General features: G+C 42.6%; 1 protein-coding gene across 4 annotated transcripts in view; it reads right to left on the bottom strand.

The window, feature by feature from the left end:
- The window catches only part of ARHGAP6 (Rho GTPase activating protein 6), a 485,299-nt gene that overhangs the window by 221,741 nt on the left and 237,621 nt on the right, over nt 1–25,937 (bottom strand). For 2 of the 4 annotated variants that reach the window (XM_039497455.1, XM_039497473.1), the window contains exon 1: nt 14,937–15,278. The exons of 1 other annotated variant lie outside the window; for it this stretch is intronic. In XM_039497455.1, the coding sequence (XP_039353389.1) occupies nt 14,937–14,981 (45 nt within the window). In that variant the 5' untranslated portion in view covers nt 14,982–15,278. Of the gene's footprint in view, nt 1–8,069; nt 8,129–14,936; nt 15,279–25,937 lie in introns of those variants that run through there. One more of the 4 variants, XM_039497484.1, reaches the window with a different exon arrangement.

A 25,937-nucleotide genomic window follows, 5' to 3' on the forward strand; every position in this document is an offset into this window, starting at 1 on the left:
CACAAATATGTATTGCAGTGCATTAGATTACATATGTAGATAAGATGTAAAAACAGACAAACACACACACAATTGTAAGTTTCTCTTTTCCTAAATCAATAACTTCTTAGCATGGGTCCTCACTAGCAAGAAAAGAAGGTATTGTTATCCAATCAATTTGTAAGCACACAGAAGACAATAGAGATATAAGGAATAGACAGCATGCAATTGTCAAGAACTAATTGTACCAAACCAATTAAATTTCCTTCTTTGACAGGGCTATTGTCCTAATTGGTGGTGGGGAGGGAGAGGGGGAATTGTAGATGTGATATATCTTGATTTCAGTAAGGCTTTTGACACCGTCCCATATGACACTCTCACAAGGAAACTAGGGAAGTGTCTAAATTAAATTAGCATAAATTGGGTGCACAACCGGTTTAAAGACCGTACACAAAGAGTAATTTATCAATGATTCACTGTCAAACTGGGTAGATGCAACTAGTGGGGTCCTAATTGTCTGTATGGGGTCCAGTGCTAATCAGTCCAGTGCTGCAGTGTAATATTTTCATTATTGAAGTGGAGAGTATGCTTATGAAATTTGTGGATGACACCAAGCTGGAAGGGGTTTCAAGCGCTTTGGAGGACAGGATTAGAATTCCAAATGACCTTGACAAATTGGAGAATTGATCTGAAAATCAACAAAGTTATATTCAAGAAAAACAAATGCAAATTACTACACTGAGGAAGGGAAAAAAATGAAATGAACTGCAAAATGGGGAATAACTGTCTAGTCAGTAGTACTGCTGAAAAGGATCTGGGAATTATGGTGGATCACAAATGAGTCTGAAAGAACTCAAATGTGAAGTTGCGGAACTATTAACTAAGGTTTGTAACCTGTCCTTTAAATCGGCTTCGGTACCCGATGACTGGAAGTTAGCTAATGTAACGCCAATATTTAAAAAGGGCTCTAGGTGATCCCGGCAATTACAGACCGGTAAGTCTAACGTCGGTACCGGGCAAATTAGTTGAAACAATAGTAAAGAATAAAATTGTCAGACATATAGAAAAACATAAACTCTTGAGCAATAGTCAACATGGTTTCTGTAAAGGGAAATCGTGTCTTACTAATCTATTAGAGTTCTTTGAAGGGGTCAACAAACATGTGGACAAGGGGGATCCGGTGGACATAGTGTACTTAGATTTCCAGAAAGCCTTTGACAAGGTCCCTCACCAAAGGCTCTTACGTAAATTAAGCTGTCATGGGATAAAAGGAAAGGTCCTTTCATGGATTGAGAACTGGTTAAAGGACAGGGAACAAAGGGTAGGAATTAATGGTAAATTCTCAGAATGGAGAGGGGTAACTAGTGGTGTTCCCCAAGGGTCAGTCCTAGGACCAATCCTATTCAATTTATTCATAAATGATCTGGAGAAAGGGGTAAACAGTGAGGTGGCAAAGTTTGCAGATGATACTAAACTACTCAAGATAGTTAAGACCAAAGCAGATTGTGAAGAACTTCAAAAAGATCTCACAAAACTAAGTGATTGGGCAACAAAATGGCAAATGAAATTTAATGTGGATAAATGTAAAGTAATGCACATTGGAAAAAATAACCCCAACTATACATACAACATGATGGGGGCTAATTTAGCTACAACGAGTCAGGAAAAGATCTTGGAGTTATCGTGGATAGTTCTCTGAAGATGTCCACGCAGTGTGCAGAGGCGGTCAAAAAAGCAAACAGGATGTTAGGAATCATTAAAAAGGGGATAGAGATTAAGACTGAGAATATATTATTGCCCTTATATAAATCCATGGTACGCCCACATCTCGAATACTGTGTACAGATGTGGTCTCCTCACCTCAAAAAGATATTCTAGCACTAGAAAGGTTCAGAAAGAGCAACTAAAATGATTAGGGGTTTAGAGAGGGTCCCATATGAGGAAAGTTTAAAGAGGCTAGGACTCTTCAGTTTGGAAAAGAGAAGACTAAGGGGGGACATGATAGAGATATATAAAATCATGAGTGATGTTGAGAAAGTGGATAAGGAAAAGTTATTTACTTATTCCCATAATACAAGAACTAGGGGTCACCAAATGAAATTAATAGGCAGCAGGTTTAAAACAAATAAAAGGAAGTTCTTCTTCACGCAGCGCACAGTCAACTTGTGGAACTCCTTACCTGAGGAGGTTGTGAAGGCTAGGACTATAACAATGTTTAAAAGGGGACTGGATAAATTCATGGTGGCTAAGTCCATAAATGGCTATTAGCCAGGATGGATAAGAATGGTGTCCCTAGCCTCTGTTCGTCAGAGGATGGAGATGGATGGCAGGAGAGAGATCACTTGATCATTGCCTGTTAGATTCACTCCCTCAGGGGCACCTGGCATTGGCCACTGTCGGTAGACAGATACTGGGCTAGATGGACCTTTGGTCTGACCCGGTAAGGCCTTTCTTATGTTCTTATGTTCTTATGAGTCAACAGTGTGATGCCGTTGTGAAAAAGGCTAATATTATTCTGTGGTGTATTAACAGCAGTGTGTATATATAAGACATAGGAGGTAATTGTTCTACTCTACATGGCACTGTAGGGCCTCAGCTGAAAACAATACAAGGTTTAGAAAATACGACCTTTAAGGAAAGGTGGAAAAAAACAAAACAAAAAAACAAAAAACTGGGCTTGTTTAGACTTTAAAGAAGATGACTGAGAAGGGACCTGATAATAGCCTTCAAATACGTTCAGGGTTGTTATAAAGTGGATGGTGATAAATTGTTCTCTATATCCACTGAAGGTAGGACAAGTAGTAATGGGCTTACTCCACAACAAGGGACATTTAAGTTAGATATTAGAAAAAACTTTCTAACTACAGTATAAGGATAGCTGAGCTCTGGAATAGGCTTCCAAGAGAGGCTATGGAATCCCTATCATTGGAGTTTAAGAACATGTTGGCCAAACACCTGTCAGGGATGTATAGGTTTACTTGGTCCTGCCTCAGCTCAGGGAACGGGACTTAATGACCTCTCGAGGTCCCTTTCAGCCCTACATTTCTATGATACCATGATTCTACCAAGGCAGCCCTACATTCTGGCCTGGCATCCCTTAAGGGCAGGTTGTAACTTCTATGAGGCTTTTCTTTATGAATCGGCCAATACAAATCAACATATGGGATCTGGATTTAAAGAACTGCTGAAAGTGTGTGTGTGTGTGTGTGTGTGTATATATATATATATATATATATAGCCAATGCAAAGTACAAGTGTTGTGTAGCACTACATTCTGTACTAGCAGAAGGTTCCAGGTGTTTTTCGTGGGTAGGCCCAAGCAGGCAGCATTGCAGCAATTTAGCCTTGAGATTACAAGGCCATAGATCGATATGGAAAGGTCTCTATTAGAAAGGAATGGTTGCTGCTTGTAAGCTAAAAAGTGGAAAAAGAGACTGCATGACACAGCTGTCTGATAAGAATCTAGGGAGCAGGAATTAATCCAAAATTATCCTGATACTGCAAACTACATTAACAGATATCATGCCTGCACTGAAGTTGTATATACCTAATAGCCACGTACTTCTGAATTCTCCATATCTGAGCAGCTCACAACCCTTGTTCAGTCTTTTAGATACTTCCTACTTAGAATAGCTTCCTTCTTATTTGGGTTGAACCTTAGCCAGTTTGCTCCCATCTTCCATCCCTATTTTTGCTAGGCGCAGGGAAGAGCACAGGAACTCTGATATTCATAAGTTGTCATTCTGACATATATACATACTGGTGACAGTGCAGGCCAAATCACATCACAGTCTCCCCTAGCATCTATTTGTATTCACTTAATAAGGGTGATGACAAGCTGGAATCCTAGGGAAGCTGGATACGAAAGCCCTCAATTAGAAAAAGTAAATACACAATACCACACTTTGGCATGTCTGAGAGAGGAAGGAACATAACTAGTGAAGGGGCTTCCCCAACCACTGACACCGAACTCTGCTGGCAAACATACAAAACCTCATTAATTATGCGGCCACTTCCCTAGTACTTACACTTTGCTCTAAAATAAATCATTTGTTATTTAAACCTAGTTTTTTCAGGAAAGCTTCCAAAGCTCAAAATGAAGAATCCACTAAAGGGAAATTTAACTGTACAAATACTAATGGCAGTGTGATATGATATAGGTGGTGAACCATTTACCACAGAAAAAACAAGGAAACATCTAAGGTCATGATATAAATGAAAGGCAAGAAGTCAGGTTGTTTCACCCAGAGGGTCACTGGGACGTGAGATAGTTTGCCAAAAGAAACAGAGGGAGCAGCTAGCATTACAGAATTTAAAGTTAGCCTGAATATCCATTCAAAGACCTACAACATATCTTGGCAAGACAAGGGATGGACTAGATGGGGCTATAGTTCTCAAGGTCCCAGTGGGTTGTTTTTCCCTGTACATGCATTAACATATCCCAAGTGCTTTAATCAGCTTAATATTTCCCTCTCTCAAGTTTTCATCTTCAGATTCTGTTTTCACTTTAAAATGTGTTTAAATACCAAATTATTACGCACAATTTACAAAATGGCCTAGAAATTTTTTTTTTAAAAGACTACTCTGTTCAGGTAAAAAAAAAAGTGTCCAGCCTGCATTGATGTGGAGATGTACTCAGGGATGACAGTATAAAGTTTGTATTGTACATTATCAGGGATTTGTATACGCTGATGGGGGAAAAAGAAAAAATCTTAGACTCTCTATTCAGTTTTATTCAGGCTTGATAAATCAAATTTAACAATGTATCCTGACAACTAACTCTTCACAATGTGCCTTTCAAATACAAACTTGAAAGATATCACTTTTCCATGTATTGCAAAATAATACATGTCAGGATTTGTGTGTTCTGCAAGAATACTGCACACTTTCAGAAATGTAGACATTCAGGCCAAAATTTTCAAACTTGGGTGCCAGAAGTTTGGTGCCTCAATCCATATTTAGAAATTTATTCAAGTGCTTAATTTCAGAAGTTCTAATCGACTGCCATTGAAGTCAATATTGATGATAGTTTGTATTAATTACAAGTTGATCAGTAAAATTATTCTAGATTGATATCTGTTATGCCTAGGTAAATCAGTCCTGCAGTATATAATCGGGTATGACATATATAGAATTCAGGCACCTGAAGTTATGTACCTGAATCCATATTTAGGCACCAACTAGCCTGCTTTTCAGAGATTCTGAAGTCAACAGAGCTAATCTGGTTTTACACCAAAGTAACTGACATCATAATCAGGCTCAGACTCTACAAAGTTAGCACATTCCAAAACAAACAAAGCAACATACAAAATTAATCTTTAAGAACAAATAAATCAAGTGGGTCATGAAGTGTCAGATAGCATAGGCTCCTTGTATCACTTCTAAGGTAGGACTCAGACAACTGTTACAAAAATGCAAAGTTACACTTTTGGAGCAACACCAAAATCCATTTTGTATAGTTATAACGGACACCTACATTTCTCATACAACCGCAATAAACTTAATTCACATTGCAGTACCGTAGAATTGTTAGAGGCAATCTATAAAAAACGACTTCTTTAGTATCCATTTTCACATCAGCACTTTCTAACACCCTCTTTTTTGATTTAGTACAAAATATATGCAGGAAACCCTTGATAACGTTTTACATTGCAATCACTACTAAGAAAACCATTCTTATTTTTCTTTTTTAAACCAGTTAAGCCCGATAAGGCAGAGGCTCTTCCCCCAGGGAGCTTTTGGAGGTAACACTCCCATAGAGCTCGTGAACACTAACAACATGGATATGTCAGCCAGACTTTGCTTTATAAAGGATTTTTTATTCCTTTTGTGATGAGTACACTGCATGCGCACCTTCTGTATTCCCTGGATAGATGAAGCACTTTTATTTCCATTCTTGTATCCTTAAATACCTTTAGAAAACGATGAACAAGACGAAACATGAACTCTAAATGTACCTCATCAACCCATTAAAAGTTCAGCTGGGCCATCACTATGGAAACAGGTATTGCATTCAAACACAAGAAGAGAACTGTATTTCCATGGAGGACACTAAGCAATGGATAACAACCGGAGGTATACTGGTAGTCAAAACTGAGAAAACACAAACTATGAAATTAAAGTCTTCAAGAGACTTAGCTAAGCATATCAAATAGAATTGGTTTGTTTCTTAAGGGGATACTGTCAGGTCTATTTTGACTCAAAAAGAAGATGTTATATAAATAAGCTTTTTCAAAAGCTGCGACAAAAAAAATGCATCCTGTGTGTATATTTCTATTTTGTTGGAATTTATAAAAATATTCCTCTGCAGTATATGCAATGCATGCATTGCAGTATTGTGTTAATAAAGCATGAGACTAGGATCTTGTCTACATTTAGGCTTGGTCTACACTGGCACTTTCGTTGCTAAAACTTTTGTCGCTCGTGGTGTGAAAAAATACACCCCTGAACAACAAAAGTTTTAGCGGCAAAAAGCACCAGTGTGGTTAGCGTCGGTGGGAGCCATGCTCCCGGGGATGAATCTACCACCCCTTGTTGAAGGTGGTTTTATTTTGTCGCCAGGAGAGCTCTCTCCCGGCAATAAAGAGTGGCTACACAGCGCACTTTACAATAGCGCAGCTGTAGCGGCACAGCCGCACCGTTGTAAGGTGTGCAGTGTAGACGTAGCCTTACAGGGCTGCAACATCATAGCTGCTCTGGAGTGCTTAGTGAAGATGCTACCTATGCTGACAACAGGAGAGCTTCTCCCACTGGCGTAGGTTCTCGACCTCCCCAAGAGGCGGTAGCGATGTCTACACTGGGGATTAGGTCAGTATAACTATGTCGCTCAGGTGTGTGGATTTTCTAAGTATACCAACATTAAATTGTAGTGTAGACCAGGGCTCAGAAAGTGAAAATAACCAGCAACTAACAACAAAGAAAAATTGCTCTGACTATCTAAATACTTCTATGGCACCGATCGTCATAAGAGTGAATAACTTCATTCTCCAGGCTGAAAGAAATGCAAAAACTAAACAACAAAAAGGTCGCAGCTCGTGCCTGATTCCTGGGCAGGCACTGCTGACCCAGATGCAGATTTAGAAAGTTGTTGAGTTCCAGAGGAAAAAAACTGAACCAAACTGTTAGATAAACGCCAAACTCACAGTCTATTATTTTTATTTCTGTCACATCACCTTAATATCTGAGCACCTCCCAAGCATTAATGAGTTAATCCCCAAAAACAGCTCCCTGAGGCAGGGAAGTATGTTCACAGGAAAACTGAGGCACAGAAAGGTGATGTGACTTGTCCAGAATTATATGCGGAATGTGTGGCAAAGCCTGGAATAGAACCCAGATTTCTCAGTTCCCCGGCCTGTGCATTATCTGCAAGGCCAACTTTCCCTCCAGGACTAAGCCTGCTACTAACCAACTGTGAAAGAATCTACTTGCACAGACTTCCACAACACTGTGCTTTAAGGTTCATTCACAGAGCAGCTGTGTTAATGCAGGCTGGCCAAATCTCCTATTAGAGATGAACTATACTGAGTTTCCTTTGTCACACTGTCTGGAGCAGCCCACGACTGTGAGTGCCCACCTCAGGGCCAGAGGTTGCTCCAGGCACCAGCAACCAAGCACGTGCCTGGGGCAGCAAGCTGCGGGGGGCGGCCTGCTGGTCGCCATGAGGGTGGCAGTCAGGCTGCCTTCAGCAGCATGCCTGCAGGAGGTCCACCGGTCCCGCAGCTTTGGCGGAAATTCGGCGGCGGGTACACCGAAGGCGCAGGACCGGCAGACCTCCCACAGGCAAGCCACTGAATGCCGCCTGACTGTCATGCTTGGGGCGGCAAAATACACAGAGCCGCCCCTGCTCAGGGCAGACTGCCAAAAAACAAGGCAGATATCCAAAACAGGTGGTGTGTTCCATAATTAGATTTCACCCATCCAGTAACAAACACAAACTCCTGGATCACTGTACCAGTCCCACCATGGAGTCACCCTTGACTCTCCAGTCTAGCCTGCCACCCAGACAAACTGGACCTTGCGATAAAAGATCATTCAAATCAAACATTACACCACACAAGGCTGCTCCCAGTACCAAGAGACCAGTCACTCACCCCAGATTAACTGGCACTCTAGATCGATCCCACACCAAAGACAACGCTGGTAGCCAATTCCGCAGTAAACCAACCAAAGGTTTGCTAGCCAAGAAAAGGATACGAGAGTCACTGAGAGATTAAAGCAAGCAAAACAATTGCACAGGTGAGTCACAGCTTACAATTCTAAATGGTGGCAGCGATGCAATAAATAGCCAGTTTCCCAAAAGTCCTCTCAGGGTACCCAGATTGTCTCTGGGGAACTTTGCTTTGCATCTGGTACACTTCCTTGTAAGAAACAGTCCAGAGATGCCATACCTTTCCTTGAATCCATACTTATAGCTTCTCACAGAAAACAAGTCCACAACGCCACTACCCACCTGGGCTTTTCCTTTGATGACAGAGAGTGAGGAATGCATTTTGAGTCTATGACCTCTGACACACAATAACCACTTGTTTTAAAATTAGCACTTTCTGTTAAAGTTCTTCATTTGCATTATTTCTCACTTAATGGCTCGTTTGATGGGTTATTTAGTTACAGGGGTATACAGTGTAAATATTTGCTATTACTTTATAACAGGATACAGCTAAGTGAAAACAATGCAAATAACATCCCATTAGTTTTCATGAAATTTAAAAACCAAATACACTCGTATACATTTAAAAATTACTTTGATCCATAGTCAAACTTCAGAGTTTGAAACTCCAGATTTACAAACTGACTGGTCAACCACACACTTCATTTAGAACCAGAAATACACAATCAGGCAGCAGCAGAGACAAAACAAAAACAAAAAACAAATACAGTACCCCACCGTGTTTAAGCATAAACTACTAAAAAAAATTAAGGGAAAGGTAAAAAAAAGATTTGACAAGAGAAGAAAACCGTTTCTGTGCTTGTTTCATTTAAATTAAGATGGTTAAAAGCCGCATTTTTCTTCTGCATAGTAAAGTTCCAAAGCTGTATTAAGTCAATGTTTAATTGTAAACTTTTGAAAGAACCATAACTTTCTGTTCAGAGTTATGAACAACCTCCATTCCTGAGGTGTTTGTAACTCAGGTTCTACTGTACTAATACACAAGTGAATTGACTTGGGGCTTCAGCATGAGCTGGCACCTGGTCTGATAGTGTCATAACTGCATTTTATTAGAGTCCTAGATGGTTGCATGAAAGTTAAGAACTCCTGTGCCTATTTCAATTAATGTCCTTAAGCTCAGCTCAGAAACAGATTTATTAAGCAAAACCTCAGTAAGGACAATTCTTCAACCACAAAGATTATAAATCCCACTGCAATGATAAATTATCCAATATAAGGGCAAGAGAAAAATCAGCGAGTTGTCTCATAATATCTATACTACTAAGAGGTATAAAATTCATACACATGGGCACGTGCAGAGCCAAGACTACTTAGCATTTTCACTTCATGGTATAAATATTAACTAACTAATTTGAACTGAATTGTACTTTCACTCTGAAACTTTCTATGAGCTTGTGAGACACACAAGATTTTATTCTGCTCTCTACAATAGAGGAGACCTCTCCTTCTTTCAACCTGGCTTCTCAATGGTCAGAGTCACTGAAACTTTCCATGATCGATGAAACATTAATAGACTTCAGTGTCCATAAATATCATTCTAAGCTTGACATACGGTTCATTGTGGAGTGGCACAATTTTAGCAGAAAAGCCACTTCCCAAATTCTTATGATTTTGTAATGTGAATCACTGCTATCAATGGGAATTCGCCCCCCAGGTGAAGAATGCGAGATTGGGCTCAATAATAATCTCAAATCGTGATCTATCATTTTTCTCCAGAACACAAACAACCCACGCTTTTTCAGACAATAGGATTTGTTAATCTGTAAAAACTAGAAGCTCAGGCCCAGAAAAACTGTTGCTAATTGGGCTAGCTAATCTGCTCATACAACGTAGCTGAAAATATTCCTTGTATCCTGAAATTCTATTAATTTGAAACAGCAATGTGAAAACAGTTGAATACTCCTTTGATTATTTGAGTAATTGAAAAAATTGCCACTATCTTTTTAAAAAAGAAGGTTCAAAGTTATCATTCCACTAAGATAAATGACACTTGGGACTTACTATAACCATTGAAATAAAAGGGAGACATTTGTAGCACACAGTTCTATTGTTTCAATCTGTGATCGGCTTCAGACACAAGACATCAGATAACATACCTTCAAACCAGAAGTACAAGCAACTCTATTTAAAAAATAAGTCTAGGATTCTGCAAAAAGAAATTCTTAAGTACTTCGATTTTCCTCAACCATGGATTTTTATTGTCCTAGTCTTAGTTTTAAAGGATCCTTCTAACTTAAATATCACATTTTTTTTGGAAAGCACTATGTGCATAGTCAGTCTCTCCTGTGCACAGCAACAGCAGAGAGAAATATTTAAAAGCACAAAAATTACCAGAGAGTCTGTGAAGGTGCCACAGCAGTTGAGTGTCAATTGACCAAAGACTGGTCATGACCAAAGAAGGACATGAACCTGACGATTGCTGAAAAAAGCCTTCTTTTCCTCAAAAAAACCCACAATGAAACAACTAGACTCTCTCTTTTCCTCAGGGTGAGAGAGAACACGCTTGCTCCCTCTCTCTCTCCCAGCTAGTTGAACAGTTGGAGTTTTGCTTGTCAAGGCAGCCACCTCCATGGCCTGCCTTTCCCTTTTATCCCTCCTGGAGTTTCCCTCCTGGTAACTCCAGCCTCTCCCTCCAGGCTGGCCACTTCTGGCATATGTCTCAGGGCAGGGCTGATTTAAGTCACTGTCTTCAGGCTTGACCCTGGAAGGGTTTATACCCCCCCCATCACAGGAACTTAAAAACAGGTGTAGTGCCTGAAACTACTTTTAAATCATCTTTAATTGACTAGATTTAAAGTTGGCAATGACCTTTTACAAATAATATAACTATTACAATTCTGCTCAATAAGTATTTAAGATTAAAAAAAACATGGAGCTGTAGAATTTTTTAATTGCTATTAAAGATTTCAAAAGTTAATATAAATTTAAGAACAAATAGGCAGAGGCCTCCCATCCCATATCAGGGAGGTGACAATCCCCCTTTATTCAATGTGAAACAGCACCTGGAACACTACTCAGCTCTAAACCCCCTCAATACCAGAAAGAAATTATTAAATAAGAGGGGATTCAGCAGAGAATAACAAAGATGATTAATAGGTTAATGGGACTGGCTTGGGAGGAAAGATTAAAGCATCCTACTTGGCTAGATGGCAACTGGCAAGGCGAAATAAGCATCTTCAAGTATTTACAATACCGCAATGATATAAACACCAACTAGGGAGAGGAATTATTTGGGGTGGTCCAAATTATATAGTTAGGAGGTAATAATGGAATAAAGTTAAAACTAGAAAACAGGGTGAATGTTAGAACAATTGTGGAAGAAAAACCATTCTGACTGAAACATCAAAATTTCCCATTAGCTGACTTTTAAAAAAAATAGATGTTCCAACTAGTTGACAGGAATAAACTGTTCACCAGTTGAAGTGTTTTTTCAGTGATAAGGCTCCAGCATTAAATTCAAAGCATAGCTGTGAAATAAGAAAATAGTTGGCAATCTTGCTCCCACTGAAATCAATAGCAAAATTCCCACCAACTTCAAAGGGAGTAGGATCAAACCCGATAACAGTCACGTGATCCGAGAAGGCAATCCCACTTTCTATATTATAATATTAGCTTCAGCTAAATAGTTACACCTGATTCTTTATGGTCAACAGCACTGTTACATTTTTATACCTAGCACATGCTTAGAAATATATCATGAACTTTGTGAGTTACAATGGTATTCTATGTTATTTTATTCCCTTTTATTTTTTAAAGAATGGCACATAAGTAAACAGTCCTAATAAAAAACAGAAATATTGTTCTATAGTCCAATATTTGTGGCTAAACAATATTGTAAGAGCACAATTTTTATTTCATATCATCAAGATAATCCAAGAACTTGCTTTTTTATTTAGTCCACACAACTATTTAAAAATCAAAAGAAATAGCAATAAGTGATATTCAAATAGTAGTGACTAAGGCCTCAATCCAACAAAATACTTAAGCATGTAAAACCCCTAAAGTCAACTACTATTCACAGGCTTAAAGTTAAGCACATGCATACGTGCTTTGCTGGATCAGGATCTAAATTCTTGCTATCAAACTGTTATCTCTCCTTTGCATTTTTCATGCAGACAATAGAGCTCAATTAAACATTAGGCCATTTAAAGGGAAATTTGATTAATTTATTGATGTTAACTTTATTTTTATAATTACATTTTCTCCTCTACCATGATGCAGAATAATTCAAACAAAACAGCACAATTACAACAGGTGTCGTTCTTGCCACTTTTCTGATGTGGCTGCTTATGGAGCCTGCTTCTTGGCATGACAGCAGACCTGAACTTTATGTTGGCTGACTGCTGCCATGAAGATGGAACTAGTGGAAAACCAAGAGAAACAATAACATGGTTCTAGCTGGTAGCTTCATGGTGGGCTTACAAACATGATCGCAGGAAGCAACAGAAGTTGTAGTATGTGACAAATCTTGTGTATGCAGTGTTGTTGTCGCTGTGTTAGTCCCAGGATATTAGAGAGACAAGGTGGACTGAGCTAATATCTTTTATTTTATACAGAAGTTGGCCCAATACAGGATATTACTTCACCCACCTAGTCTCTATAAACTTTGTGTCTGTTTAAGAAACTTCTCCAAATATTAGTGGGGGCAATTGTCCTAGTAAACAAATAGGACCCTGTATGTATCATGGTAAACAGGTACTGTATATACAGTTATCTTAACCAAAAATGTAAAAGCAAAGAAAAGAGGGAAATATCAGATTTTCAGAGGGACTGCTCATTTACTGACAGTAACAAATACTTCAGCAGATTTATTACCACTACAGAGAGCTGGAAGAGATTAAAAATATTCATACAGAAGCAACCAGCTTTTAGAATCTTCTTCATTAGCTGAGTCTACTAAGTACTATCTGTGATGGAGCAATACTATGGTTGAGTGGGTATGAAAATATTTTCAGAACCCCATATTCAGTATAAAAGTACGTAACTGAAGAAAGATGCAAACACCACTTCACTCCTGAATGTTCACTTAAACTTTTCATTTAAACAAATGTGCAACATAAAAGTTGTATAATGGCAGCTGCTGAAATAATGTGGGGGATGAGCCCTAGTAGTTGAAAGTGCCACATTCTGTCTCACGATTGGACATCAGGCTACATGGAAGAGGGTGTCCCTAGTTTTCCTAGCAGCGGAATTCCAATACTGATAAAAGTTACAGGCCCAATGTTGCTGTCACTTATATATGATTTACATCTAGGTGACTCTAACTGCAATAGAATTATTCCTGATTTACACCACTGTAAATGTGAGTATGTTCTTAATAATTCTAACTTTTGCATATGGCTTCAGGCAATAAACAGAGAGGAGACCGTTGTTTTTTCACCCAAACAGCAGAGAAAATGTTCCTAATAAGGCTAGTAAAAAGGAAGTGGTTTCTCAAGAGTTCAGCTCTTGTAAAGTAAATGATACAAAATGGTCTTATCACATAAAATGCCAGAGAAGCAGCAAAAGAATCAGTAACTGAAAATGATTTCAAGTACTGGCAATTTGTTCTTCCATTCAACTTGTTAGGGAAAATGGACAAAATGCCAATGTAACTGTGATGAAGAGTCGCATCACTTCTTTAAAGAACATTATACAAGAACAGCCCAGTTCTAAAAGCTACCTTACAAAAAGAAATGAATTGGTTATGGCTTGTGCATATTGTATTAACAAAGCTAGCTTTTAAAAACTTCCTTGTGTTAAGTTTAAAAATAACCACATCTCACCCTCTCCTCAAAAAAGGCAGTGTTACCCCTCATACAAAGAAAAATCTCTAGTATTTTAACCTATTTAAGTTCTTATACTGTACCCCATCATCGTGCCAGCTGAGTGCCTGTCACGGTACAGCACATTTACATAATTCTCACAACCAAATCCCTTAGTAAGTAATGCTTTCTGCTGGTTTCCTTTCTAAGTAACAGCCGCAATAGTTCTAAGGAGATGCAGCCTCCCTTCCCTGCACTTTATTCTTGGCAGCCAGGAGAGCGGACCAACTCCAGTGCTGGTACACACAGTGCTGGCCTCTCACAGAGGAGGAAAGAAAGAGGAAACCTTGAGGGATCCCATGGAGTGCCACACCCAGATACAACAAGCACAACCCCCCTTTTTAAGTGCATCCGTATGAAAAGAAATGCCTTAAAAAACCTCCCCGACTACCCACTGTCCAAGCAAGCACTGGCCCAACTTCCTGACCCCTCACAGATCATTAGGCCCTGGAGAGGAGCCGCTGCAGTGTTGTGCCTGTTCTCCCAGCCTGCTTGCCCGAGGGAGGGGGCGGATTAAGGAGGAAAGGGACCAGCCCCCGGGCACGCAGCCCGCCAGGCTCGCCGCCAGCCGCAGACCCGTCCCTGCCCGCGTGGAGCGGCTGTGGCGAAGGGGAGGCGGCCGGCCGGCCGGCCCTGCAGAGAGCCCCGCGCGGGGCGAAGCGCCGGCCGAGAGGCCCCCGGCGGCACTGACGGGCTCGGCCCGAGCAAGGTGCATGGCTGCCCGGTCACCGCTCTCACGTGCCTTCCTCTTCCACCGGCGACCCCAAGGGCCCTTCGCCCGCCCGCCCCGCAGCCGGGAGCGATGCTACGGGCGTGAGGGGCAGGTCACCCCGGCGCGCCCAGCCCGGGACGCTGCAGCCCAGGCAGCTCCCTGCGGGGAACGGGCCGAGCCCCTGCAAAGGGGGCCCGCGCACTCATTACGGGAACCCCTCAGCGCATCCCCCCCGGCCCCTCTGCACCCCGGCTGCAGCCCCCGCCTTACTCACCGCGTAGTACAGCGGCGGCTTCTCGTTAAACACCGAGTCTCCCATGGCTGGGGACAGTCACCCCCCGCGGCGGCAGGAGGCGAGCTCGGCTGGCCCTCGCCGCCCCTTCACAGCGCCCGGGCAGCAGCAGCAGCAGCAGCGCCCGCGGGCTCCAACCCCGCAGCCTCTGGCACCATCCTGCAGAGCCGCCTGCAACTTCTTGCCGCGCTCCCGCCCCTTCGCCTCCGGCCAGCCCCGCTCGGTCCCGGCGGAGCAGGAGGGGGGCGGAGGTTGGTTCCTTCCGCACTCGGCGCTAGCCGGGCTGTGCAAGGCAGCAGCTCCGCTCTGAGCCGGCCTCCCCTGGGGCTGGGGCTGGGGCAGGGCTGGGGGGCGGGAGCAGGCGGGGCTGCGCCGCCTACACCTGAGAAAGAAGCGGGGGGCGGTGCAAGGGACAGTCCCTTGCCTCAGACTCAGCCCCGAGCCCGGGACTCCCTGCCAGCGGGAGCACATTGAGCCATGGTGCAAGGAGCGCCCGAGAAAGCCCCCCTGCCCCCCTCAGTCCTGGCAGGCCCTGCTACCTTGGGAGGGGGCGCCGTGGGGGGAAGGCTGGAGCTCGGGAAAAGAGGCCGCCTTGCTACAGAAGGGCGAGGGAGGCAAGAGAAAGGGTTTGGCGATGCAGGATTCAGCAGACGCAAGAGAAGACACATTAGAAGGGGAAAAAAACAGCCAGGTGAGACCCACCTCAGACAGTCCTCAGCCAGACGCCAAAAGCATTTGCTTCCAGTTCAACTTGTATTTGCATGAGGGCACATCTGCCTGCACTCCATCCAGCAAACAGTGTTTAAAGGAGAGTGACAATCAGACTTTCTTCTAGAAATCAGGACTCTGGCAATCCCAGCTGGGGGCCTATTCCAAAACTTTGGAAGTATTAGTTTTAAGAGCAACTCACCCACAATTTTCAAAGTGGTAGCCATGTTTATCAGCAAAAACAACTTTTTCACCCACAATTGTAACTGAAGGCGTGCCCATGCCCTAATGCCATGTAATTTACAATATCTATCTAGGCTTAGAAGGATTAGATTTTTATCAGTAAATGTCAATAAATGTCAGTTTCACCATACACACAGAAAACAACAAAAATATTTCCATCAATAATCAAAATTTACATGTAGGCAAAGTAAGAAAAATGCTGCTTGAGAACTTAGAATTGGATTTAAAGCTAAAAATTGGACATACGATATTGACAGTTTCTGTTTTAATTATTATAATACTTTAGCTTTTTGAATCTCAATGTCTACTTTAATTAAATAATTATTTTCACCTCCATAACTTCCCACAACTGTGAAAATTTCAACTGATAAAAATTAAATAAAAATGCTTAAAAATAAACATTGATATTCTCCATCTAAATCATACAAAAATGATACAGGGCAGCACTTTAACATCAGCTGTGTAGATATATCCTAAAATAGACACATAAGGTGGGTGAGGTAATATCTTTTATTGGACCAACTTCTGTTGGTGAGAGAGACAGGCTTTCAAGCTACACAGAGTTCTTCAGGTCTCGATCCTGAAGAAAAAATAAATCAAAGATTTTTTTAAACGAAAAAAGATATTACCTCACCCACCTTGTCTCGCTAATATCCTGGGACCAACATGGCTACAATAAGACTGCATACCACAACGGAATAGGGCAGATTATCAAGGAATTTCACTGACCATAACCCAAAAGTAGAATGTAAATCTTGGGAAAGGAATAATCTTTTAAAATGACATTTAATATGAAATCATTTAATAAAATGACTCAAAATACATTCTGCACATATTAATCTATTAAACTGGTATACTGTGTTCTAGAGGTTATCTACAGTACTCAACAGGTTCCAGTTATAGACCTCCCATCTTCATAACTCAGATTATATTTTTAAATTATCATGAGAAAAGGATCTGTCACAAAATTGTCGTGAGGGGGGAGGTGGTCCTCAACAGCTTTGTTTCTGGAAGACAGTGGAATATTTTTATTCCCTGAAGGACTTCCATTTTCATCAAATTTTAAATAATTTGTACTGCTCTTCTTCTTGGGAAGTTAGTGGGGAACTGAATAGCAGCAGAAGGAGGAAGACTGAGAGGGAGATCATTCACCAAGGGGGAAAAAATTACATTTTAAACATCTTCACAGATATAAGGACCTCTATCAGTCTACAACAACCCAAATTGAGAAATCTGGTTTTCCTGAGAAATGGTTCCCTTTCCCCAGAAAGACAAAAGAAATGTTTCTGGCGCTTTGTTATTTATTCATTATAAACTAATTTCGGTCTGGGGCATTCCATATAATAGCATATACTCTTTTTAATTGTTGCCCCTCTTCCTTTGCTGTAAGCAGATACAGTATTTTGCAGCAGGAAGCCAACGGAAAGTAGATTACCAGGGTTTGGGGAGAGACTTCTAACATTCTTTACCAATATATTGCCCATAAGCATTGCAGCTAAAACACTAAGGAAATAACTTATTAAAATGGTCACTTGCAAAAGGGCAATGAAATATACTTGTGAAGGTTAGGATTGAGCAGGGGTGAACATGTTTCAATAATTATTTGAAAACAAAAATAAATGTCGAGGAGAGAGCATCGGAGACATGGAACTAGAGGCTTCAAAAGATAAAAACCTCATAACGGGAGATGGGGGTGTCTGGAGGAAAGAACAGAAAAGAAAAGGGAGAGGACCTTGATGATAGACAGAGACGGAGCATACAAGGGGTGAGAAAGGACAGATGGGAACAACTATGACAAAAAAGATTTTCAGAGGATTAAGAAATGCACAACCTTAAGAAAAGAAAGAAAGAGTTATGGTCAAAAAGCTATAAAAAGGAATATATTTCTGGAATAGTCAGCCAACCAAAAAAGGTATGAATTTGAGATTCTTGTATATTTAATTATATTTTCAGTCCCCACGATGTAAAAAAAAAAAGTCTATTTAGTAAGAAACATATTTTGATTATATTCAAAATTGTTTCATATGAAAAATCTTTTGTTCAATTTCAGAAGTTTGGAGAAGTGTAACTTAAAAATACTTCGGAGAGAAAAGGTGGTGGAGGCAATATCTTTTATTGTTTCAACTTCTGTTGGTGAGAGAGACAAGCTTTCAAGCTTACATAGGCTTTGGCTACACTTGCACTTCAAAGCGCTGCCGCGGCTTTGAAGCGCTAAGTGTAGTCAAAGCGCCAGCGCTGGGAGAGAGCTTTCCCAGCGCTGTCCGTACTCCACCTCCCTGTGGGGAATAACGTACAGCGCTGGGAGCCGCGCTCCCAGCACTGGGGCTTTGACCACACTGGCGCTTTGCAGCGCCGCAATTTGCAGCGCTGGAGAGGGAGTGTTTTCACACCCTGCTGCAGCGCTGCAAATTTGCAAGTGTAGCCAAGGCCATAGAAACAATAAGGAGTCCTTGTGGCACCTTAAAGACTAACACATTTGTTTGGCACAAACGTCTGTGGGCTAAAACCCACTTCATGAGGTTGCATCTGATGAAGTTATAGCCCACGAAAGCTTATGCCCAAATAAATTTGTTAGGATATGTCTACACTACCCACTTTACAGTGCGGCCGTGGCAGGCCTGTGATGTGGGCAGTGTAGATATGCTTTATCGCTGGGGGAGAGCTCTCCCAGCCATTAAAAAAAAACAAAACACACCCCTGAACGAGCAGTGGTAGCTTTCGCTTCCAGCGATAAAGCACTGTCTATACTGGCGCTTTTCAGCACTAAAACTTTTGTCGCTCAGTGGGGTGTTTTTTCACACCCCTGAACGACAAAAGTTTTAGCGCTGAAAGTGGCAGTGTAGACACCGCCTTAGTCTCTAAAGTGCCACAAGGACGCCTTGTTGTTTTTGCTGATACAGACTAACATGACTACCCCTCTGAAAGTTACATGGAGCTCTTCTTCAGGTCTGGGAAAGGTAGGCACTCAGTGTCATTGCTAAATACAAGAGGGAAGGGATTGTTTAACATAAGTAATTCACACATTTCAATAGACAATTCAAGCTGAAATAGCCCATTAACAGCCTTCCATAGGGAGGAAAAGATGGGGGTGAAGCTACTGGGAGGTTGTTGGTGGGTTACAAATAGGGTGACCGGATGTCCTGATTTTATAGGGACAGTCCTGATTTTTGGGTCTTTTTCTTATATAGGCTCCTATTACCCTCCTCCTCCTGCTCTGATTTTTCATGTTTGCTGTCTGGTCACCCTAGTTACAAACTGTAATAAGCCATACATTCAGTGTCTCTTCAGACCATGATTTTTAGTGTCCAGCAGAATTTCAAATTTAAGCTCCCAGGCTCATCTTTTGAAAGTGTTGTGCAGATTTCCACACAAAGGGCCAGCTTTCTCCAGGACACAACCAACATCCTCCACAAACATTCTTGCCATTTCACCTCCCTCTACAGCAATCCTAGCAATGACAGCTTAGCTGCCTGCCTCAAATATTTGTAATACAATGGACAACCAGCAGATATCCACCCCAAACACACTGCCAAACTCATCCATTTCATCCTCACCCATAACAATTTTACATTCAACAACAAGCACTTTGTCCAAAACAAGGGTACAGCAAAGGGTACTAGGATGGCTCCCCAATATGCCATGGACCATCTTGCAGGAGAATTTCTGGACAAGTGCACCATGGAAATCAATGATGTATCCGAAGTACATAGATGATATTTTCATCCTCTGGACAGATGACTTAAATTCCCTCATAGACTGCCACCACAACTTCAACCACCACCACCACCCATCCATTAAACTCTCTCTAGACCACTCCCACACCAGCATCAACTTTTCTGGACATCACAATCAGCTTCAACAATGGAACCCTACAGGCAACTATATACAAGAAACCTATGGATCACCATACATACCTTCATAGATTCAGTAACCACCCCAAACACACCAAGAAATCTGTTATCTACTTTCAGGCACTCAGACACCACAGAATATGCTCTGAGGAGAAAGTCTGGGATATGTACCTTAAGACACACAAAACCACTATCACTCTACCAGAGAAGTAGATCATATCCTGGAATGGGCCACCCAAATACCCTAAGAGAACCTACTTCAATACAGAAACAACCCACCCCTCCCAATCACACACCCCTAGTTGTCACCTAAACCCCATGCTGGAACCCATATGGGGGTATTATCAAACAACTAAAACCTATACTCAGTTGGGGTTGCCACCCATCTGAGTTTTACTCAGACAGTCCATTTTTTTGGCTTTAGATAGCTAAATTCCCAGTTTTTGACACCAAGAGTCCGGTTACTGTGGGGCAGGGGGAGGCACTGAATTATTAACCCATGCCAGCTCCTGCTCATCTAGGGCTGCCTCCTACCTGCTCCTGCTTGGCTACAGCAGCTCCTGTCCCAGCCCCAGAGCAGAGGGAACCCAGCTGGGAGAGGAAGCAGAGACTATCCAGCAAGTGGCAGGGAGGGAGAGAAGTGAGTGATGGGGGTGGGGCTTTGGGAAGAAGAGGCTGAACAAGGGCAGAGCCTCAAGGGAAGAGGTGGAGAAGGGGTGGGGCCTTAGAGGAAGCGGGGGCGGGGGGATGGGTTGGGGCCTCAGGGTCTAGCTAATAGCAATTAGAAAGGTGGCAACCCTATATTCAATGGGGACCCTGTCTTTCCTGAACCCACTCTTCAGGCCTTCCATCAACCCCCAGCTGTCCAAGTTCATCATCAGAAGCAAGCTCCCCACAGACCAGAACACACCAACTCAAAGCCGCACCTGGCCCTTCTGGAAAAACAGATGCAAAACCTGCAGGCTTATCTCCACTGCTAAAATGAGCACCAACCCCCCCCAACACACCTTTCAAGATCCATGAGTCCTACACATGCCTATCACATGTGATAAGCGAAAAAGAGTCCTGTGGCACCTTATAGACTAACAGAAGTATTGGAGCATAAGCTTTCGTGGGTGAATACCCACTTCATCAGACTTCATTTTGCATCTGACAAAGTGGGTCTTCACCCACGAAAGCTTATGCTCCAATACGTCTGTTAGTCTATAAGGTGCCACAGGACTCTGTCGCTTTTTACAGATCCAGACTAACACGGCTACCCCTCTGATACTTATCACATGTGATGTACCTCATCCAGTGCACTAAATACTCCAATAGCAACTATGTGGGTGAAACCAGACAATCACTATTCTCTCGAATGAACTCAGACAGGAAAATGATAAAAGACAAAAACACCCTGTCAACTGTGGGGGAACACTTTTCACAAAGTGATCACTCTACATCTGACTTCTCAGTGTCATCTTCAAAGGAAACCTGCACAACACGTTCAAGATGAGATTGGGAGCTTAAATTCATAACTTTGCTAGACACTAAAAACCATGGACTGAATAGAGACCCTGGATTTATGGCTTATTACAACAATCTGTAACCCATTAAGAACTCCTCACAGCTGATCTCCCCTCCCTGCTTCCCTTCCCATGACTGCAGAGATGTTAATGGGGCACTTCACCTTGAATGGTCCCTTGAAAAGTGTTAACTACTTATCCTAAACAATCTGTTCCAGGTACCTCCCCCGAAGCTCCCATTGGCCACGGTTCCCCGTTTCTGGCCAATGGGAGCTGCAGGAAGCAGTGCCTAGAGGCATGGGCAATGCATGGAGCCCTCTGCCCCCCCGCCCGGGGGCTGCAGGGAAGTGGTGCCATCCGCTTCTGCAGAGTGGTGTAGGGCCCGTGGCGCCATGAGGGGCAATCCTGCGGACCGGATCCAAAGCCCTGAGGGGCTGGATCCGGCCCACGGGCCGTAGTTTGCCCACCCCGGTCTATAAGGTGCTACAAGTACTCCTCGTTTTTTTAGAAATACTTCAGGCACTTATTGAGACTCTTCACTCTTAATTATAAAAAATCTACTCATAACTATCACTGATTGCATCAGACATTTTCACATTAGAGGCTAGGGCTTAAAATAATGGTTTTCTAAATTTCCAGAGCAAAGTCATTATTGTGGGAGTAAAATAAGCCATTTCACTGCTAAAATAGAATGATGGACTTTTCGCATTAGCCACAGTGGGATTGATGTAGGCCTTTCCCTTCCTTTCTGTATCTCTTTTCTGATTCTGCCCCATCCCTCTTATGTTTGCCTTCATTCTGGCCTCCTATCCTAAAATTAGATATAGAAATATAGAAATATGCAATGTTTCATGCATCCATGCCCCTAGCTCAGCTTGTCCTAATATTGGACCGGGATAGGAAGGTAGCTCAGTGTCAAACTGAAACATATCAGCAAACATATGAGCACATCTTCTCTTTTACCCCACCCATTGCTATACTGTTGACAATAAATCATTGAAGACTAAACAGAATTTAACTGAGGTCTTATTTGCTTCAAGATAGCACTTTTGAAGCTATTAGGTAATTCAAACCACTAATTGAGTTCTACAATGCATTGTACTGCGTTAGGGATACTGTTTTTTTTTAATATTTACTGTTGCCTAGTGCTATCTCATAACACTAATGCTCTTAACCAGAAGTTAAGCAACCACACCTTTTCAGTCAGCAAACAGTTGTGAAATTGTGGAGGTGTGACTGAGCATCTTAGACATAATCAACTCTCCCTCCTTCATTGTCCTTCTGACTAAGGTGCACTGCCTCCTCTAGGCAGTGAGTGACTCAGGTTAAGAGGCCATACTAAATGAGGTCAGAGGTTGTTCTCAGACCCACTCTATATTTCTATTGTGGAGGTGATGTGGTTTAGTCCTCAGAGCAAACAGTAAACAGTAAACCTCTTGGTTCTTCTCCCAACTCTCACTGTGTGACTTTGAGCAAATGTATTAGGCTTACTCAATGACTTTTTTTGCTCCATCTGTAAAATATGGGCTGTAACACTCACTAGTGGGATCCTCAGGTGAAAGGCACCCAGCATTATATGTCATTTTCTCCTTGTACAATCCCTTCACTTCACTAGTTATATACCTCTCCTGTGTCATCAAAAATTAATTCCATATCTTGGAGGTTGAGCAGAAGCTTCTTTTTTGCCTGCTGGACAGTGCTCAGGAGTGATATATTCTGCCTATTCCTTCCTCAGGGCATTGGCACATTTCTCTCTAACCAACTTAGTTACACTGTGTATATTGGACCGGGATAGGAAAGGTAGATCCCTGAAGACACATTTCAAACTGGCCCAATCAACAACAAAAAGTTAAAAAAAGTGAAATAACATGTTAGCTGGATAATATGAAATAAATCATTTCCATAGTATTCTACAGACATTCTGCTGCTTGTTATTTTTTAAACATCCGATGATACCGCTGCAGTTGTTTCCTTGGACCACTCTGTTAAGCAGCTCCAGTGTTTGCTTGGGGACTGAAAACATATGAGCACATCAGTAGAACTTTCACCTCTCCTCTCCCACCCATTGCTATACTGTTGACAACAGCAGTGAAGACTAAACAGAATTTAACTGAGTCTTATTTGCTTCAAGATAGCACTTTTGAAGCTATTAGGTAATTCAAACCACTAATTGAGTTCTACAGTGCGGCGCATTAGGGATACTGTTTTTTTTTTAATATTTAACTGTTACCCTAGTGCTATCTCATAACACTAATGCTCTTAACCAGAAGTTAAGCAACCACACATTTTCAGTCAGCAAACAGTTGTGAAATTGTGGAGGTGTGACTGAGCATCTTAGACATAATCAACTCTCCCTCCTTCATTGTCCTTCTGACTAAGGTGCACTGCCTCCTCTAGGCAGTGAGTGACTCAGGGCTTAAGAGGCCATACTAAATGAGGTCAGAGGGTTGTTCTCAGACCCACTCTATATTTCTATTGTGGAGGTGATGTGGTTTAGTCCTCAGAGCAGTAAACAGTAAACCTCTTGGTTCTTCTCCCAACTCTCACTGTGTGACTTTGAGCAAATGTATTAGGCTTACTCAATGACTTTTTTTGCTCCATCTGTAAAATATGGGCTGTAACACTCACTAGTGGGATCCTCAGGTGAAAGGCACCCAGCATTATATGTCATTTTCTCCTTGTACAATCCCTTCACTTCACTAGTTATATACCTCTCCTGTGTCATCAAAAAATTAATTCCATATCTTGGAGGTTGAGCAGAAGCTTCTTTTTTGCCTGCTGGACAGTGCTCAGGAGTGATATTGTCTGCCTATTCCTTCCTCAGGGCATTGGCACATTTCTCTTCTAACCAAACTTAGTTACAGTGTGTGTACATTCCGCAAAAGGAAGAGAGCTCAAAGATAATGGTCATGAAACTCAAAAACAAAGAATTAAAATGCAATTTTAGCAAGTTAGAGATCAATATTTATGGGTAGTGCTGCAGAAATCCTTTGTTTTTAACAATCTATTTCTTTGTAAACAATTACAGTTTATGTGCTGGCTCATGTGAAATGCATTGGTGGTCTCCATCTAGTTCTTAATAAACATGTACCTACATCACCAAATCCACCAATACTATGCAGACGTCAAGGACTCAACAGCTATGGAGAGTAAAGCATCATCTCATCCCTGGAGGTGCTCTCTCAATCACAATGTTGAACATTTTATTAGTGAAATAAAACTCCCCCATGAAAAGTAAGTTAAAGTTCCTGCCCATGGTAGTTTCCCTACAGAAGTCCTTGCTACTTGATCTGGTGCACAGGGAGAGAATACCATTGCCACACATAGGCATCACATGAGTCTTTCTGCCTAAACCACTGCGGTGGGGGGGCCTCGCACTGCCCCTGGGGGCCACCCAAACTCCCCCACCCCCCCCACCACAAGGCCCCCAGACCTCCATCTTTCCCACTTCCCACCTTTGCTCCATCTCCTCACCACTCTCCCGCCTCACTCTCTCCCCTCGCCTCACTCTCCGTGTTGGAGAGGGGTGCATGAGCATAGGTGTTGTAGGTGAAGTGAAGTGTGTAGTGTGTAGTTGTGTGTTATGTTTGTGATGTGATGTCAGTTAGTACAGGGGACAGAGTCAGTCCAGAGGTGGAAAGGGGGAGGCCAGAGTCCCAGAGGTTACACCAGAGGTCAAGCCCAGTCACCAAAGCTCCCACAGGTTCAGCAGCTACCAGCTAGCAGAGTTACCCAGGAGGCAAATTAGAATCAGGTAGTAGGATCAGCTGAGTTGGGCTGGCTGAGCTGGTTTTACCTCAGCCTGGTTACAACTTGGAGTGGCCTGAGCAGAGAGAAGGAGCCTGGGAGGAGGAGAGAAGGAGAGAGAGAAGGAGCCAGCAGAGAGTGGAGTATTGAAGCAGCAAGCCTTCCCAGGCAAAGTGGCAGGACACTCTCTGGGAGACAGGGTGGACAGACTTCAGAGAGAAGAGGGTGAGCAGAACCTGGGACAGAGCGCCCTGAGTAGGGGACTAAACCACCCAGAGGCCAGCAGCCAAGAGGAGAAACCTTAAAGACTTTGCCAGTGAGGGGAGGACTTTGTGGTGCGTGTGGTGTGGGGGCAGGGCGTGCCCAGTGAAAAAAAAAAAAAAACCCTCAAAAAAAAAAAAAAAACCCCAAAAAAAAAAAAAAACAGCATGAAGTTACCAGGGCAGGCACTGCTGCAGCCAGCAGGCAGCTACCCAGCAGCAGACTGGTGTGCAGGGCTGACGCGATGCAGCTCACCATAAAGCCCTGGCAACCCAGGATGAGCCCAGCTGCTCAGGATCGCCCCACCGCAGCAGTGAACCAGCTACCAGGCACGCCCCCCCTGCACGCGGCCCGCGGAGACCAGCGACTGGCAGCCAGCCGTGTATGACAGAAGATGACAGTGGATGATGACGGTGGCTGATCTTCTCCTTGTTTGAGACCCAGGCCGGCGCCGCCTGGCCTGGCCCCAACCAGTGGCACCTTTCTCTGGCAGGTATTTGTGGTGGGATTTTGATAGAATTGAGCTATTTTAGCTAGTTATTTCAATCCGTCTGGGAGCTAAGCCAGCTATCTGGCAAGGGTCTGGAGGAGGCAGGTGGAAGGTTCCATGAGTGGAGAGTTGGAATCCCAGCTGTTTGACCGGATCCATCCGGGTCTCGGGAAGTGGC

Source organism: Mauremys reevesii, linkage group 1 (genome assembly GCF_016161935.1).
Source record: "Mauremys reevesii isolate NIE-2019 linkage group 1, ASM1616193v1, whole genome shotgun sequence".
Taxonomy (NCBI): domain Eukaryota; kingdom Metazoa; phylum Chordata; order Testudines; family Geoemydidae; genus Mauremys; species Mauremys reevesii.